General features: G+C 45.0%; 1 protein-coding gene across 1 annotated transcript in view; it reads right to left on the bottom strand.

The window, feature by feature from the left end:
- Positions 1–20,000, bottom strand: part of LOC307228782 (protein sidekick-1-like) — a gene marked incomplete at its 3' end in the record, with an annotated part of 283,713 nt that overhangs the window by 124,679 nt on the left and 139,034 nt on the right. The window contains exon 5 of the mRNA XM_079998576.1: positions 12,883–13,016. Within this exon, the coding sequence (XP_079854702.1) occupies positions 12,883–13,016 (134 nt within the window). The remainder of the gene's footprint in view (positions 1–12,882; positions 13,017–20,000) is intronic.

The raw sequence follows: 20,000 nt of genomic DNA on the forward strand, positions 1-20,000 counted from the left end.
GGGTGCGTGTCTGCCAAATGTGTGTGTGTGTGCCTGTGCCTGTGTGTGTGTCCATGCCATAGGCATGGACATCCATCTTAACCTATTTCATCATGCTGTACACATCCTTGCAAATAAATCTATAACTAGGTGGAACAAGTGGAACACGCATACACAAAAACACACCCTCACAGACACACACCCTCACACACACACAAACACACATACACACACACACACACACACACACACACACACACACACACACACACACACACACACACACACACACACACACACACACACACACACACACACACACACACACACAATATTTGCTTTTGAAACTGACAGTCAATGAGTCAGTTGCCTGTCCATCCATCCATCGCTCTCTCTTTTTGCACACTAGGGTTTTAATTATAGAACCCCAGTAGAGCCTCATTACAGAGAGAGAGAGATGGAGTGAGAAAGGCAATGCAGTCTGGGGAAATTTGGAAAGAGCCTGCTACAAAAAAAGGCTCCAAGTGTGATCCCTGCAAGTGAAACAGTGAGTACAATAAATCAAGACATAGATAGTTGAAGCAAAAAAAATTAAATCAAAGCATCAATTCATTAGCCAAGCAAGATTTTCTCCTTGTCTGTCAGTGTGTGTGTGTGTGTGTGTGTGTGTGCGTGCGTGTCTGTTAGATAACTTCAGACTCCTGAATTACTGTACCAGAGGCTCCAAACAAGTAGAAATTATTGCAGTAGCATGGTTACAAGAATACCCTTCCTCCTGCAGCAGCTGTAGGCACTAAATACTATATAATATATATATATATATATATACACATACACTGATCAGCCACAACATTAAAACCAGTGACAGGTGAAGTGAATAACATTGCTCATCTCGTTCCAGTGGCACCTGTCAAGAGGTGGGATATATTAGGCAGCAACTGAACACTCAGTTCTTGAAGTTGATGTGTTGGAAGCAGGAAAAATGGGCAAGAGTAAGGATCTGAGCCACTTTGACAAGGACCAAATTGTGATGGCTACACGACTGGGTCAGAGCATCTCCAAAACAGCAGGTCTTGTGTTCCTGGTATGCAGTGGTTAGTACCTATTAAAAATGGTCCAAGGAAGGACAACCGGTGAACCCGCGACAGGGTCATGGGCACCCAAGGTTCATTGATGCACGTGGGGAGTGAAGTCTAACCCGTCTGGTCCAATCCCACAGAAGAGCTACTGTAGCACTAATTTGTTGAAAAGGTTAATGCTGCTATGATAGAAAGGTGTCAGAACACACAGTGCATCACAGCTTGCTGTGTATGGGGCTGTGTAGCTGCAGACCGGTCAGAGTGTCCATGGTGACCCCTGTTCACCACTGAAAGCTCCTACAATGGACACGTGAGCCTCAGAATTGGACCATGGAGCAATGGAAGAAGGTGGCCTGGTCTGATGAATCACCTCTTCTACATCATGTGGCTGGTCGGAGTTAGGGACCAATTCGATGGAGCATCTGTGGGATGTGCTGGAACAACAAGCCTGATCCATGGGGGCCCCACCTCACAACGTCCAGGACTTAAAGGATCTGCTGCTAATGTCTTGGTGCCAGATACCACAGGACACCTTCAGAGGTCTTGTGGAGTCCATGACGGGTCAGAGCTGTTGTGGCGGCACGAGGGGGAGCTACACAATATTAGTGGTTATTGGTGGTGGTTTTAATGTTGTGGCTGATGGGTGTGTTTGTATATATATACACTACTCACAAAAAGTTAGGGATATTTGGCTTTTGGGTGAAAGTTCACGCTACAGTGATATTTTATCATGAAAGTAGGGCATTTAAGTAGAAGCATGCAATGGGGATTTCCTCATCTCAAACAATTTATTGAAACAAAAGCCAACAACAGTGGTGGGTTTACCACAACAAAAAAAGTCAATGTCTCAATAACTTGTCATGTGCCCTTGAGCATCAATTACAGCTTGACAACGACGTCTCATGCTGTTCACAAGTCGACTTATTGTCTGCTGAGGATTGGCCCCCCATTCTTCTTGAAGGGCGGCCCTCAGGTCATTGAGGTTCTGGGGTACAGAGTTACGAGCCTCTACACGGCGACTCAGCTGATCCCATAGGTTTTCTATGGGATTCAGGTCTGGAAAAAGTGCAGGCAACTCCATTTGAGGTGCCCCAGTCTCCAGCAGCCGTTCCCTAATGATGTGACCTCGATGAGCTGGAGCATTGTTGTCCATGAAGATGAAATGAGGCCTGTGTTGTTTATGCAGGGGCACAATGACTGGATGAATGATGTTATTCAGGTAGTATGGGCTTGTCACTGTACCATTCACAAAGTGTAGGGCAGTTCTGTATTGACTAGACACACCTGCCCACACTGTAACACCACCACCAACAAAGGCTCGTCTGGTGACAACAGTGGCTGATGCATAGCGCTCTCCTTGACGTCTCGAACATCGTTGGTGGTCATCATTTCTGCTCAACGTGAATCTACTTTCATCAGAGAACAGCACTGAGGCCACTGGCCCCTCGTCCAGCGTAAATGCTCCCTGGCCCGTGCAAGACGATGATGCCTGTGCCTGGTGGTGTGGTCAGGTACCCTTGCAGGTGGTCTAGCACGCAGACCACGCTGATGTAAACGGTTTCGAATGGTCTGACGTGACACTTGGGTGCATCTCACCTCCCTTAAATGTGACTGGAGTTGAGTGGCATTCATCATCCGGTTCTGCAGGGCACTGTTCACAATGAAGCGCTCATCAGTGTGGGATGTGGCCAAAGGACTTGCACTTCTAGGCCTTTCTGTGACTCTTCCAGTCTCTCTGTATCTCTGTTGCAACCTGCTGATGACACTCTGTGACACTGTAAGCTCAGTGGCCACTTCCCTCTGAGAACATCCTGTTTGAAGCCTCGCTATGGCGAGGTACTGTTGATCAGTTGTTAGGTGTCGTCTTGGTTTCATGATGTCAAAATGTGAACAGCATAATGAAGGGGACTGTTTAAATACCAATTCTAACTGAACCAGGGAATGTATTGGTCGATTCATGGATCAAACACCTGTTGTGAATTTTGCCGTTCAGCTCCTTGTTAGAGAGAAGCAAGTTGTGCAAAAAGTACTGAAACATTGAACAGTTGGACATGTGCATTCAAAAGTTTAGAGAAGGTCAAATTAAGTTCACCTGTAAAGGTAATAGTGCATTTTAGGTTCATCCTGAAATTTCACCTGAAATCCAAATATCCCTAACTTTTTGTGAGTAGCGTATATATATATATATATTTATATATATATATATATATATATATATATATATATATATATATATATATATATAAACCTCTCTAAAAAACATTTATTCTTGACATTATCCATCTCAAAATTCATTCCAAAATATCCTTAACATGAAAGAGAGGGAACACTAAATTCACTGATATTACCATTGAAAGATTTTTTTATTAATAAAATGTGTAGTATTGTTTGCAGTGTATTAGAATAAAATAACTAAGTTTTGTCACATTTTGGATAGGACAGGGTGGCACACACTGCAGAGTGGAGGGACATGAAACTTTAGAAATATTTCATAATGCAATATAATCAAATACATTTTAATAAATGTTTTACCGAAAGTGTGTGTGTGCCATCTGCCACTCCTGCAAGCACTCTAGCATACCATCGGCATGATATTTTCAGTAAAGATTCCCTCAAGCCTTACAAAACATTTAGCTAGTGGCCATATACAGCTGGACAATTAGATCCACAGCTATGAAAAATATACTGTATATGCATTAAACATGTATAATGTTCTAATTCTAATTACTTATCAAGCAAAACAAAATCAAATAATGAAAGAACTAAAACATATATATTTATTGAATTGACAATATATCACAATATGATTACCATTTATCTATCCATATTTGACGCAAGTCTCATGGCTTTGCGAATTCCTACACAATACAACTTTGCGACGTTTCACTTTCGGGGGCTCAAAAGCCAACGGGGTCCCCAGAAAACCATAAAAAAACATGTGATTATATCATCTCTACCAACAAAAAGAAATCTCTGAGAATCTTGTGGTAGAAAATATCCATCCCAAGATGGATATTGTCAATGACAGGGTGATCCAGGATGTCCAATTTTTTATACACACACTCACGCACATGCACACCCACCCACACACACACACCCACACACACCCACACACACCCACACACACACACACACACACACACACACACACACACACACACACACACACACACACACACACACACACACACACACACACACACACACACACACACACACAGGTATACGCTCAGGCATACAAGGACACAACACACAAGCAGACTCCCCAGACAAAAAAAAACTACCAAAAAAAAAAAAAGCCCCACAATCACACACTCTCTCAGGGGACACTAAAATACCTCCAATTAGATGTGCCACGGAGCTACTGGGATGGGACCTGGAGCAAAGGCACACAAACACACACGCGCACACACACACGCCTGCACAGATACATGCACAGCCACACACACAAACACACACATGGGAGGCTCTCATTTAAGAGTCAGTGATGTGGAAAGGAAACATCTGGCAGGGAGAGACGAGGATTAAAACGAGAAACAAACGACAGACAAAGACACAAACACACAACCTGACGACCACTAAACACCCACAAGGACTCACACACACAGGTTTCAGTGCATATCACACGACTCCAGCCGTGCAGTATTAAAAAGCTTGCTTGGACCTTGCTTCTTTATGTGAATACACGTGTGTGTGCATGCATGTGTGCACATGTGCACAATAAATTAAGTGTCCAGGTTGTACAGAGGTCAGTCAGATGTTATATGGGTTTATTCTTGGCATTATGACGAAAAACCAGGCCTGGGATGGGCCAAGCTCTGCTTCATGGAAGTGTGTTTGTATGCGTGTGCGTGTCAGAGAAAGAGGGCATGTAGGTGGTTAAAGTGGAGGAGGGGAGCAATGTAAAATGAGGGTGCTGGCAACGTCTCTCAGTGGGAGCTGTAATCAGGGGCGTTTCTAGGATTCAAAGACATCAGAGGCTTAGCCCAAGGGGAGCCTGCTATTTTTTTTGATCCAATAAGGAAATGGAATAAAAAATAAAATACTTCTCAAATAAAAACAATGTTTTTATTCGCTTTTTTTTTTTTTAGAGGAAAGGGGCATGCAGCCGAGCTCGCGGCCCAAATTCCGCCCCAATCGCTCCCTCTCCATTACGCATGGAGAGGGAGACAGGGTCACAAATTGCTCCTGATCGCTCCCTCTCCAAGCTCCACTTGGGATGGACCCTAGGCGGCCACCTGTCGCCAATAGGAAGCGCCGGCCCTGACCAGATGCCAACAATGATAAGACCTGTAACCTCTCTCTTTCTCTCTCTCTCACGTTCAACAAAATGCGTGCGTGCAAAGTAGTGCGAGTAACATCTGCTGCTTGAATGATACACAGAGGACCCAAAACGTACTTTGGTTTTTTGATCAACGAAATCATGTTATTTTCGAGGGCTTTAATGCATGATCACAATGACACATGAATAGATCCGGGGGTATTATTTTATTATTCCTATTATTGTAAAAAAACAAAAATATTATATCTATTCATCATCCATTGCTTGTAATCAAAGTCAGAAAAACCTTCATCCAATCAGATGAGCACATTCAAGTTGCGTATATCCCCTACTTGTCCACAAAATCTTTGTTGTCAATTTATCTCGCCTGTCTTCCAATGTGTTTCTCCATTTCTGGGCTTCAGCCACTGAACAATAGAAAAATAAATGCTAAATGGCTGTTCTTGGTGGTCATTTCTTGATGGAAAATCATTTCATGCTGGGAGCTGCTGTCAGCCAATGAGATTTTCATGATTTCTTTCTTTCTGTCTTATTTATGTTGACTAGTTATTTTGATGTCAACTGTAAAATGACTGCACTACCTTCAAAGTAGCAAAAGCAATCAGGTTCATAGCGCCATTTAAAGTTGTTGTTGGAAATTTACCCATATTATTAAGCCTACATGAGCAAGTGCAAGTGTACACTCATGGGACGAAAAGTAAAACAAAAAGGGGGGGGTAGCTCAGGAGGTAGAGCTGGTCGTCTAGTAATCTAAAGGTTGCTGGTTCGATCCCAGGCTCCTCCTGCTAGCATGCTGTAGTGTCCTTGAGCAAGACACTTAAGCCCTCATTGCTCCTGATGGCTGCGTCCGTCGGTGTTTGAATAATTGTAAGTCGCTTTGGATAAAAGCGTCTGCTAAATGACTAAATGTAAATGTAAAACGTCTGCTTCACCCAGAAGAGCAGCACTTTCAAAATGCCATGTTAGCGTGTATATGGTCCCTCACTTCTTTGTTTCTTAGTTTTGTTCTTTAAAAGTACGTTTTGTGCCTTTGTGTGTGTGTGTGTGTATGTGTGTGTGTGTATGTGTGTGTGTGTGTGAGAGATTGGAATCTCTTTGGGGATATGTTGCCTGGTGTACAAATCTACAGAGCTCCACTGAAGACGCATGGACACGCAAAAACTCTTCTGGGCACGAGGGGCGTCTGGCTGCTGTTTTGACTTGACAGGTTAATATTAATATGTGAGTCTGAGAGGAAGACGGGGAGCGAGGAGGAAATAGGGGGAGAAAGAGATAGAGAGGGAAAGATGATACAGTAAGTGTGTCTGGAGCTTAATTAATTGAAGTACATTTTCACCTCCTGTCAATAACAAACACCCTGCGGCCACCGGAGCTTGACTTCTGGGCGATATTCAATAATATTGAATGTAGCGATATTTGCAACCGTATGCAATATTAAGTCGTATAGTATCGAAATAACGGCCCCTCCATCCGTCTGCCCGTCCGCGGGACCACGGGGAGCAACAGGCGGAGCGCATGGACAAAGCTCATTCACCTCCGCGCACAAAGAGGATGTATGTGGATGAAGACACGAAACAGCGAAGAAGCAGATGGAGGATTTGGACGTGGTGGCGCGGACGGTCCGGTGATTCAGTTGCGGCACCAGGATATAACTTGCATTACTAAAATATTGTAAACTTTAAAAAAATAATAATCGTTATACGGCGCTGCCAAGTCTCAAGCTCTGACCCTGAGCTTCACGCATATCAACCAGTTCACATGCTCACACGTGCTTGTAGACTCGTTTGGATAAATTGGGTGGTTCTACGCCTGCCTAACAACTCAGCTGCAAATACTAAACGATACAAGCAGCCGATATGCTCCCGACTAATTCTTAACGATGTGAAAACCAACTTTGGTTTCAACATTCCTGTTCAGTTTGCGATAAGCTCGCTGACATTTTTTAAATATCCACGCTGACACCCAGCATCTTGTCCCTGGTGATGAAGATCTGAGAGAGAGAAGGAGAGATCTGTTCGTTTTAATAAAGGTAGTCTGCACTTTTAATGAGTAGAGTTTTCAGCAAGCTGTCATGGCGTTCTCTGGAAGCTCTCTCCGCACACCAGCTCGTCCGGCCCGAGCGCTGGGAGCAGGTGGCAGTTAACATTTTATGGAGTCAGAGCGTGGCATGGGCCGGGGCTCAGGTGCTGATTGGTGGGGGCCCTGAAGATAATGGGGCTGTCAAAGAGGACGGCAGCGCAGCTGGCCAGGTAGGGCTCAATGTCAGCTGTCAAATGTGTGGAGTGGTGTATCCTGGTCTGAAGACTCTGCTGCACGAGATCGACCCGGAAGGATGGGATTGTAAATCACACCTGAACTTGTCTGAATATCCGGAGGTGAGATCAACTGTTAATGTATGTGGCGGGCTAAGGGGGCGTGGTCAAGCCACCGCTGCAGACAGGCGGTGCAGGCTCCCATCCCGGGGCTGCCCAGGAGGGGCACGGCTGATTCGTACGATTTAGGGCCAGGAAGTAATTTAGGGTTTGTTTTTCCCCCGCAGTGAGGGAGATGCGTGCCTGAGGTACACGAGTGCGGACCGGGCAAGACGTGCACTGAACATAGCATAGCGAGCCGGACTAAGGGAAAGAGTCAAGAAGGGCGGAGCTTCGGCACTCTACCGCTGTGATGTGTCTGGCGGCAGAGCGCCTAAGCTCCGCCCTTCTGGACTCTCTCCCTGTTTGCCAGCGAGCCTTTGATTTTTCCCTTTTGGCCCACAAGCCGCTATTTGTTTAAATAATTAATAAATACACGCCAACAGGCACTGTTTTGCCTCCACCTGCCTCCTCTCTCTCATTCCTTGGCCCTGGGCCAGAACACACGTCCACAAGTGGTACCTGGACAGGATGGAGCAGCACGAGGCAGAATCCCGGGACGCCTTCCCCCCTGGAACAGATGGTGGTGGCCCTCACCACAATGCAGGAGCAACAAGCCCTGCAGTTCCGGGAAATGGCAAGGGTCCGTGACAGGACCAGGAGGCGCTCCAGGAGAGCCAGCCATTTGGATCCTCCTCCGGGAGAGCACCAGACTTGGTGAGAAAAGACTACTGGGGCCCCCCGCCCCCCAGCAGTCGGGAGGATGATCCCGAGGCATTTCTCGGCAACTTTTACACCACCACAGGCCGGCTGTTCCTGCACGCCCACAGCCCTCACTGAGTACCACACCAAGGCCTACGCGCACACCTCCGCCTCCTGCGCTGGCCCGGAGAAGGGCCCACTAAGGGAGCCGTGCAACGCTGACCATCGGGGACCGCAGAGAGGCCTGTGCCTTGATTGGCATGGAAGTCGTTGCAGGACCGGCCAGTACCAGCGCCATGGACTTTGCGGCAATCACCATCCTCCTCCCTTCCGGGGCCCCAGGAGGGGTGGGGGGAAGGGGAGCCCCAGGTGGGACCTTCCCTGAAACCCCAGGATTTTCCTCTGGAACAGTCGCTGGACAATACGCTTTGCGGGGCCTTTTAGCAGGTAGATAAAATCGACGGCATGTTGATGCGTCCGAAAGCTGCGCCCACTCACTTGTATTTCACGTTGATTAGTAATAGATTATATAAAGTGAACCATGGCGCTCAGTCAGGAGAAGATATGACCCAAATGTAAGTCCCTGAAAGCCGTCGGGTTGAGTCTTCCAGGTGACTCATTATAACCCGGAGGCCAGTCACTTAGGACACGAGAAAACACTTAAGTGGATAATGGCCCATTTCTATTGACCAGGCATCTGAGCGGACGTGCGGTGTCAGCTGGTGAATCCACCTGCCATTCCCCGAGCGCCGTTGAGGCCCCTCCCCTTAGTCGAGACGCTGTTTGAGAGAATCGCTATAGATCTCATCGGGCAATTAGACTGCCTGTTAGTCCTAGTGGACTACGCAACCCGATACCCCGAAGCAGTGCCGCTGCGCAGTATTACACCAAAAATGGGGTGCTGTTTCAGGTCATCTCCCAGGTCGGGATGCTGAAGGAAATCCTGAACGACCAGAGCACTTTGTTTATGTCATGCACACTGTTAGAACTGTACAGGTTACTGGCCATCCACTTAATTTGGACCAGTGCCTGGTCAAGCGCTTCAACAAAATTGAAAAACATGTTCCGGAAGATCGTCCACGATGACAGCTGAAATTGGGACACATGGCTGAACACCCTGTTGTTTGCGGTGCGGGAGGTTCCCCAGTCCTCCACGGGGTTTTTCCCCTTTGAGCCACTATTTGGCAGGAGACCTCAGGGGATGGAAAACTGGCAGGATGGTCTAGGCACCAGTTAAAACGAGGTCCAGTACGCCCTGGACCTGAGAGCAAAGCTACATGCGTTAGGGCAGGAATCACAGCAGAGGTTGCTCCAGGCCCAGGAGCGTCAGCGCCGCCTGTACAACAGGGGGGCTCAGTTAAGACAGTACTCACCGGGAGACAAGGTGTTACTACTACTCCCGAGGTCCAGCTAGAAATTATTGGCGAAGTGGCAAGGGCCCTTCGTGGGGACACGACGCGTGGGGGAGGTCGATTATGAAGCCGAACGCACAGACGGGGGGGGGGGGGGGGGGGGGGGGGTCCGCCCACATTGACCACCTAAACCTTCTAAAAGAAAGGAGGGAAGGTGTCCCGTAACACTGGCCACAGCGACGATTGAGAGCGAGGAGTTAGCAGAGCTAGCCAGACACGTCCCAGTGCCTAAGACTCTTTTCCCTTTTGGCCCACAAGTCACATTTGTTTAAATTATTAATAAATACACGGCGTGGAGGCAAAACAGGGACTGTTTTGCCTCCACCTGTCTCCTTGCTCTTATTCCCTGGCCCTAGGCCAGAACACACATCCACAATGTGTTACGTATAAAGATGACCTAAAGCCCCTGATTCAGCGGGGTCTCAACATGACAGGCTGCTAGACCAATGCGATCCAATCCCATAACTTCCCAAGAGTGACTCACTTCATTAAACTATTTTCTCTTTCACTCTCTCTCTCTCTCTCTCTCTCTCTCTCTCTCTCTCTCTCTCTCTCTACCAACCCTCTCTCTCTCCCTAGGTCGCTGTCTCTCTCTCGCTCTCTCTCTTCCTCTATGTTCTCCACTGTTGAGCATGAATGTTCAAATCAAAGAAAGAGGAGAATAAAAGAAGGTATCTCATTTACTCGGGCGGATTTTCTGAAAAGAAAGATGACAATTTAAGAAATGGAAATTTTGATTGACAGCCATGAACTTCCGTCTTTCAGATCCTGCAGAGACTGGCTAATAGATAGGAGGAGAGAGGGAGGGGGGAGAGGAAACGATGGAGGAGAGAAAAGAATCAATTTCCCAGGGAAGGGAGAAAGAAGTGTGGGGTAAAGCATACAAACCGAAGGGTTCTTATGTTACTCGTGCATTTGTGTATGAGAATTCTTTACATGGATTTGTGTTTATAATGAATTTTGATAAAAATGACTTTTGACAAATCCTTTTTCAATTTTGTCTACAGCTTACTGGAATCTTGAGACTTACAAATATCAGTGAAATATTTGTGTTGGCAAGTGCAAGCAATAACGTGTTATCTTTACAATATTCCTTGGCTGTAGCTCCAACAAGACGCCATGACCGTAACGTTCATTAATACCTGAACAATAATGCTATAAAATAACGGAGAAAATAATAATGCGCTGAGCTGAAAATTAAAGCAAAATAAAAAAAAAATCCAATTTTGAAAGTTGTTTTAATGGTCATTGTACTTTACGTCTAGTTCCAACCATTATTTTTCTTATCTCCTTCAGTTGTTTACATTGTCACTCCTTTTCTTATTTTCTTGCTGTTGTTTCAATCAAAGATGTTTATTGGGAATGGACATTTGCACTACAGAACTTTATTAGACACAAAATATACACAAACTGAAACACATGGGATGTTTATAGTCAAATACTGTTCAATGAAGCTTTACTAGGCCCTCGCTATTTCTTATAACCCCCGGGGGAGCTTTCTCCACTGACAACTGTAACAAGGTACAGAGTGTGTGTGTGTGTGTGTGTGTGTGTGTCTGTGTGTGTGTGTGTGTGTGTTTGTGTGTCAGTCTATGTGTGCATTCCTGACAATAGATGCCAAAGGATACAACGCCGTAAAGAGAATCTAATTAAAACTGTGTGCAGCCACAAGGGACAGAACACTCTCCCTCCCTCTCACTATCTCCCTCTCATTTAACCATAGACCACACGTCAACTGGAGGACTGTTAAACAGCAGACTCTATCCTCCATCCTCCAAGGGGAAGAGATAAAAAGAGAGAGAGATAAAGATACAACAAGAGATGGAGCGCCGCGGAGAGACACAAAGGCCAATCGGCGCGTGAGTGTACCACTCACGGACCGTATCCAATGGATAGAAATATCATGGCAAGCAGAGACAGACACAATTTAAAGTGCCGCATCCACAATGTAAGCAGCATCATTTTTATTTTTAATGATCTGTAGCTTTCAGTAATGACCTTGCCAAATTGTGATGAGATGGAGAACTGCCTGCAGTGTTAACAGGCATTTTACCTTGGTGAATTATAACCTACATGTACTTTGTATCCATCTAACTATAAAGGAAGGAATCTCTGTTCTCTGTCTGTATGTCCTTCGATTATCTCGACAACCCATCTACCTCATACTTGGCGGGTGTATCGCTGGGGACCGGGAGACGTGCAGTGTCGAAGTTGGTGCAGTTTGGACACGCGACACGTAAAATAATGAACTTTGAATATACAGGTGAACCCGGAGCCGCTGTGCTCTGTGCAACAACGGGCCGGGGCTTTGGAAACAGCGTTCCGCCGGTGTTTTGCGCGTGGGCGTTCACGTGACGTCCGTGCAGGAAGGAGCTCCCGTTTCCCCACACAGTGGGCCGAGGGGCACCAAGCAACAGCGAGTGAAGAAATATATTGAGCGAAACTGATACTTTTTGTGGCGTCGATCCTATTGACGCGAGAATCGATCTTCAAAATGAGAGGTGTCAACACTTTTGCCGTTGATCCGCCCTCCCCGCAATGACAGCCCCGTTCGGAACAGGGGTGTTTTGAACGGGCACAGCACTAGTTCAGATAATGGCAAGAAAGTAGAGTAACTGTTGTTGAAATGCCTCGCTACTCCTAGTCAAAGTGAAACAGAGCTTGGATCGAGGAGGTCCCGAGTGATATCCTGAACATAACGATGAAATGCACATCTCTGGAATGTGTATTCAACAAATAATGGAATTGCGGTGATACTTGATTTGACTTTCATCTAAAAGGACCTCGCAGTTTTACCTTGTAAAATGTGTGCGAGTTAGAATTGGAAGGTTCATACCAGTGGCAAAATGAGGCCGTTAACTTGTTCCCACACACATTTTACTGTAGCCAGTTTGACAATTTTCCAGTAATTCACATTTTTTGATTTTTAATATTGTCTATATTTTCGGGTTTTTGAATAACATTTGAACCAGACTATGAGATGATTTGTATCTTAGTATTTTTTAAAGTATATATATATATATATATATATATTTAAATATACACAAAATGTAATAGTCCAATATCCAAAATGTTACCTGAGATGCTTAGGTAGATGGAGGGACTTGTCACATTGTCACCCGTCAGTTCGTTCACTGCCTCTACGTGGTATCGTCCTGCATCTGCTGCCGTGGTTGCCGAGACAACCAGCTGATTGTCCAACGTGATTGCACTGCAGAACAGAATAGGCACAGGGAGAAGAGGATTATTTATTAAGTTGGTATTTACCATAGACAAAGGAAAACAACTGTTCTATACTGCCCCCCCTGATGTCACTGCTGCCCAAGCTACAAACTCTGACAAAAGAGGACATTTGTTAGTCTTGCTTAAAAATCATAGGAGGGACAGGCCACGCCAAGAAAAAGGAGCATCTGAAAGTAAAGAGGATTCGGAGAGCTTAAACAAATCTCTGTACATCTCAAACCTGATACAGGGCTCATTTGGTGTCTCTCGTTCTTGGTGCCGCTCTTACATTTGTCACATTCTCCCAGTTTCTGTGTTGTGTGGCCTTCGATCTGTGCCACACTGTTTTAAAGTGTCCTCATTTTCCTGCTTGTCCCTGATTGGTCAATATGACGCTGGGATGCACATGGGGCTATTCACATGAGCACACACATGGAGGCACAGATACAGTTCTCCAAATTAACAGATGAGATGAGCAGCAGTAATCGAGTGTGTGTGTGTGTGTGCATGTGTGTGTGTGTGTGTGTGCATGCGTGCGTGCGTGCGTGTGTGTGTGTGTGTGTTTGTGTAGGGAGGGGCTGAGGGCTCTAATCCTGGCACTGACTGGCATTTTCACCTGTACGAACTTATCTTCTGTTTGAGGAGACGCCAGAAGGACACCTAAGTTGATGTTTTCAGTCATGTTCCCTGTGCTTTTAAACATGCCAGCAAATGCAGTTACCCTCCATTCAACCTGAGAGCTTGCACTAAACAAGAATCAATATGGCCTCAGGGGCAGTGAATTCAATCGAACTGAGAAAACTGTCTTGATTTAGAAACTCAATTCCATGTTCCCGACACCCCTTTAAATGACAAATACTGTGTTGAGGAGATGTGTGATGTGCAATTTGATGGTGAATTTGTATAAAATGAGGCATCACAGTCCCAGGAAAATACACATGCTATGCTAGACATTATTTTGAATACCCAGAAGCGTCCGTGTGTGTGTGTGTGTGTGTGTGTGTGTGTGTGTGTGTGTGTGTGTGTGTGTGTGTGTGTGTGTGTGTGTGTGTGTCATTGCAGGTGTGTGAAGTGCTATGGGTGCTGAATGATGATCGGTCACTATAGATCTGTCTGCGTCCGCCGCATCAGGAAGATTGTGCGTTAGTAATTGATGGCGCAACCGCCGTCCACATGCACACATCACACCGGAAAAAAATGTGCAATGTACTTTCCCTTCTAAGACAGCGAGAGAGGGACTACTGACAAGAGAAGCAATAGAGGTACGATGGAAAGACATGGAGAGGTGGCTTCGAGGAAAGAAGAGGAGGAGAAAAAAGGTGTGAGGGGGTGAGAGGAGGAAAGGACAGATGAGGAGAGGGGACAAGGAGGGAAACACTGTCAGTAAATGGATAGGGCATTTTGACGCGCACACACACACATTGAAACACACACATGCAAACACACACACACGCACACACACACACACACACACACACACACACACACACACAGTTCCTCAGGTCTAATTTTATTCAGTGTGATTTCCCAGGAGGACGTGCACAAGAGCCAGCGCTATACCTCAACCTTAACTCTGACACTCACACAATTTGTGCGTGTGTCTGTGCGCGTGCACATGCATTATGAGGGCTTTCTCGCCTAACTAACTGAGCTGTTCCCTCGTTCTCCCTCTTCACCTCCCACCGATGCAGGGACGCCTCCTTGGAATTTATTCTATGGCTCCACAATGTAATTTATAATGTAGGTTATAAACTCGTTAATTAAGCTGAGCAGTCTATTTTAGCCCTTCTTTTCGGTAAAACCCGCGCTGGTTAATATGCAGTAAAAGCAGGCTTGCACTTGCCAACAGAGCATGATGGGAAAAAAGGGACTGCGGGGGTCTAGGGGGATTCCAACGTACAGAGATATTAACATTTTAAAGTCAAAGGATATCTGCTGCCCGTGGATGGCTGGGCAGAGAAAGACAGAGTAAGCAAAGCAAGCCATACCTAGCAAAATAGGAGCATCTGGGGGGCTGGCTGTCCAAACAAGATCTCTCCTCATTTACATGTAATATTTACATGTAGCATTTACATAGGAAATTAGTTGTGATGACCAAGGCGGAAGGCAGTGAATATTGCGTGTCACCATTAGAAACATTAGTGCCAGTGATTTGCCTAAAGGCTTTATTTGGTTACAGTTCTAAGGCCTAATTTGCCTTTGAATCTGGGGGAGATGGGGGCAGGGACGGGGGGCGGCTTTCATACGAGGAACTGCATCCAGCAACTAAATGACTCGTGCCATTAAGAAATCAGCTCTCAGGGGTAAGACAGCGCCAATAGGCTTTTAGCATCATTCATCTAGATTAGCTTTAAAAAAGACAAAATGTCCCTGCATCCTCTGGGCTTTGCTCATTTCCCTCTGATTAGCTGATTAGTGGTGATGCTATCGGATTTTAAAAGGACTAATGCACTCAGACAGACAAAGGCATACACATGCACACAAGCATGCTCGTCTGAAAATGTTGGACAGTCTGTATATCTGTAAATCATGTCTGTATGTGGGTGTATGTTTGGTGAACATTTAATTCAACAGAAAACATTTTACCAGGCTTTTAATGAATGACTTAAATGTAAAAAATCCTCTTGATTTTGTGAGTACAGGGCTCAACACTAACCAGGTATCAGCTTTTGGTTGCCGAAACTGAAAACATGCTTGCCATTTTTAGTTACCTTATATTTTGAGTGATTAAGATACTGCATCTGCATTTCTATTTCCATTTAAAAGTAGCTCCCCACCAAATGAGGTCTGAGCCATGCTCATTATTAATGCTGACTGTCTACATAGATGAGAACTGGTTACTGTATTGTCTAATTCTATTTAATTTAAATGGCCTTGACGGTTTTGAAATTGTACTCTAACATGTAGGGCTGGGTTTCGTTATTATTTCTGTCAGTGCGTATAACAAATGCTTTTCAAGTTGACAGTCAATTTTGATGGCCTCCACGGTTTTAGTGAAAATCTGTCATTCACAGGAGAGAATCTGTGTTCAAAGTTAAAAAGATGCTATTACCTCTACATCGATTCAATGATTTTACATCTAGATATCCATTATTACAAGCATTAATTAAAAGCAATTAATCACATCAAATTGTGAGATAAATTAGTTAATTTTTTAAAATCTATCGACAGCCCTAGTTTTTGGTTTCATTTTAGTTAACTGTACAGGAATGCAAACACATGTATGGTGAAAAAATATCATAATATGGTGGTAGCTGAGGTTTTTTTCACGAACGCACTTCCGACACGCATTACTGTTTCGCAAGCCTGTGAACGCGGCATCATTTTGGAGACAAGAGCCGTGTCCGTGTTACGCAATATCAGAGAATGAGTCCAGTAGTTGATCGAACGCAGATGGTGTCATCCTCTCGGATGCATAAAAAAATCGCCAACCCCACTGTTGGATATACATAGCACTTTAGTTGCATGTTGTCTTAAAGGCTGCAATATAATAAAATAATGCTATTTTCTGAACTTCATAGTTGGTTCTTGCTGTTCTGGCCAAGTGGCCCAATCCGATTTTTTTTGCTCATATGTGACTCAGATCTGTATTTTCAGATCTGTACAGTGTGAACAGCAAAAATCACATGGAATCTGATCTTTTAAATGCGGAATTGGGCTATTTTTATATGTGGTCCTAAATCGGATACAGGTCAGATTTTTTGCAATGCGACCTCAGTCTGAACAGTCAAATTGGAATTCATGTGACTTTCATGTCACTCTCGAGCACGGACCAGACCACAGAGCGCAAAATGTTCACGGACCGGGGACGCAAAAAAAACAAGGTGTTTTGAGAAAAAACTTGGAATTCCGCCCCCGACTTTGGGACAGGTGAGCAGAGCGAGGTGCACCGCGGCCACCCGCAACCGCGGCCCCCACACGGCGGCCGCCTGCCACCGTTTAGCAGTGTATACAGCTCTGGGAGGGAAAATAAATAATAGATGGAGAAAAAGATAAATAGATAAATAGACCGACCGGCGAGCGAGGAAGCACCCACGCTCGCCGCATTTTATGAATAATGCCAGATCTAAAACTGTGTGTGTGTGTGTGTGTGCGTGTGTGTGCGTGTGTGTGCGTGTGTGCGTGTGTGTGCGTGTGTGTGCGTGTGTCCACTGAGGGAGCAATCGGCGCGCAATTTGCGCACATTGTATTATATGCACCCTAACCCTTTTAGATGTATTTTATTTTAGTAAATTTCCTTCTTGAACAAAACAAAAAAAGCACCGCACCTCTGTCTGGATTCAACATTTTCATTCGCAAGCTTGAGCCGAGGTACACGGTCCCATGGCGCCCGACAACTGCCATGTTTACTTCCATACGACAGCGTGCCTCGTTGTGACTTGTGCACATGCGGGTCAGTTCAGGACCATGACCAGTTCACACTGGAATCTGATATCGGCCACATTTAAAATAATGTGAACAGCCAAACAAAAGAATCGGATGTGAGCAATACATCGGAATTGAGGCTTGCAGTGTGAACTTAGCCATAATAAAGACTTGGTCATAATATCCACATTACTATGATGGTTTTTGAAATATTTTCCGTGTGTAAATATCTTATGAAAGCACCAAGTCATCCCCTGAAATGATCAATATTGAGGTACTCGTCAAAAAATATAGTGATATTTGATTTGTCAATATCACTTAGCCCGAGTGCGTGTCGGTTTACGGATGATGCTTTATCCCCCGACAGAGGATGGGGGGATTAAAACACAATAATAAAGAATATCTTATTCCTCATTTTCTCCCCTTCATTCCTCCCGTTATCTCCCAACGCCCCTTCAGTAATAAGAAAACAGTCTCTCCGCCTCCTCCCACCAATCCCATTTCTCATTCCCTCTCTACTTCTACTATCTGATGACTGCTCTCGACGCGTCCTCCAACCTGCTCTCTCTCTCTCTCTCTCCATTCCCCCAACAACTGTCCGTCTCACCAGCCCCGAGATGCCCCCCCCCCCCCAAACCCACACACACACACACACACACACACACACACACACGCACACACACATACACACACACACACACACACACCACAACCATTCACATACAAACCTCTTCCATCTTCCTCTGAACCAAAGCAGCACACCAGATTGGTCTTTCATTAAGTGAGGTCCCAAGACTCATTTCATAAACGCTCATGGGTGGCCACAGTAAACGCGTAACTGGTAAACACACAAACACACACACACACACAAACACATATAGATACACACAAATTCTTAAACTTAATTAACACGCAAATGCCATTTGCATGCCAGTGAGTGAACTAGTGCATTTCTTAGTGTGCATGTGTATGTGTTTATGTGTATGAGTGTGAGATGCTGTTTGTGAGTATGTGTGTGTGTGTGTGTTTGTCAAGTCTGGGAATTATTTTTCCTGCCAACACAGCCCACCTCGGCCCTGCCTGCCCTCAGCCTCTATCTCTGATAGGCAGCATGCCAGCGCCTCACTGCATCTCCATCTGAAGGGAGGGGAACGGGGGACTGGGGGGTACTTTTGGATGGGGCAGCTGATGAAGGGGGCCAGGAAGGTTGGAGAAGATGTTTCACTGTAAACTAAAGGCCAGCATGCAGGCTTTTTGGCAGCTCATTGGCCACAAGTAAATGCCAGCCACCCACAAAGAGAACACATCTACATCAGCGGCGTAGGCGGAAATTGTATTTTGGGTGGGCCAGTACAAAATTGGGTGCAAGAGTGTGACGGGGAATGCGTCCCGATCACACATGGTGCTTGTTTTGTTACATAAGGAAACAGAGTAAAATAGAATAACCCACTTCTAAAATAAAAACACACTGTTTTGGCGCACTGATCATGGGCGCACTCCAGGCACAGTCGGCACCGTCGGCTTGTGGGCGCACCATCACTGACGCACCATCACTGACGTGCCGTAGACACAGTCTGTACCGTCAGAGTGTGGAAGCACTATCGCCGGTTACCAGGGACACAGTCTGGGCGCCAAGCTGCGATTATTTAAAATTATATAGTTATGTTGACAATTATATATTGAAGGGAACAACTCTCTGTTTTACCCAGGAAGGGGCGGTCCGGACCCCCCGTCCTCTCCATAATTTCCCCCCGGTCAGGCTGGTTATCTGGTTATCGGCGGTTGAAGCCGCATCATGACCACGAGAGAGCGCTGGCGCCGGGGAGCAACAAATAACGTTCCAGAGAGAAGGAGGCTTCCTAAAACTTGTTTCAATAGTTGTGTTTTAATTGGAAGACAAATTCAACACACACAACAAGTCAACAATAAATCAAGTTGATATTTATTTATTTTCTTACATGGCAGGCACGCAAAGCCGAAGTGAAGAGTGGAACAACCAAAAAGCTGAAAAGTCCAGAAGCCCTTGAACATAGGATGGAAGACAGTCAATGATGATAACTTAGCGGTGATTATTGTGTTTATATTTCATATCCTCCTGTAACTTTCACCAGTTAGTATATATAATATATGTATATATATATATATATATATATATATATATATATATATATATATATATATATATAATTTTCGGTGATGACGGTTATGAGCTCAACACCGCAGTGATGTCACATAACAGCAGTAATGCGGTTATCATCACAGCCCTAGCAGTGATGCATACTCTTCAAGATTTGCTAAAAGCTTCATCTTTGAATGTGTATACCCACATTTAGTGCTGCATTAACCCAATGAGTCATTTGGTCGATTTACTTCGTTAAAATGTTGCACAGTGTTTGTAACAATTAGCTGTCGCAGAATAGAATGATAATTGGAGCAAGAAATAATCCTTGTTAATACTTAACTTACAATAGGATCTAGGGCTGCACAATTTTGAAAACAAACAAACAAAAAATAAATAACTAAATAAATAAATTCATTAATAAACAAAAAAACAAACAAACAAATAAATTTATTTCGCAAAAAATAAATAAATAAAATAAATAAAATA

Source organism: Zeus faber, assembly GCF_960531495.2.
Source record: "Zeus faber genome assembly, chromosome: 4".
NCBI classification, from domain to species: domain Eukaryota; kingdom Metazoa; phylum Chordata; class Actinopteri; order Zeiformes; family Zeidae; genus Zeus; species Zeus faber.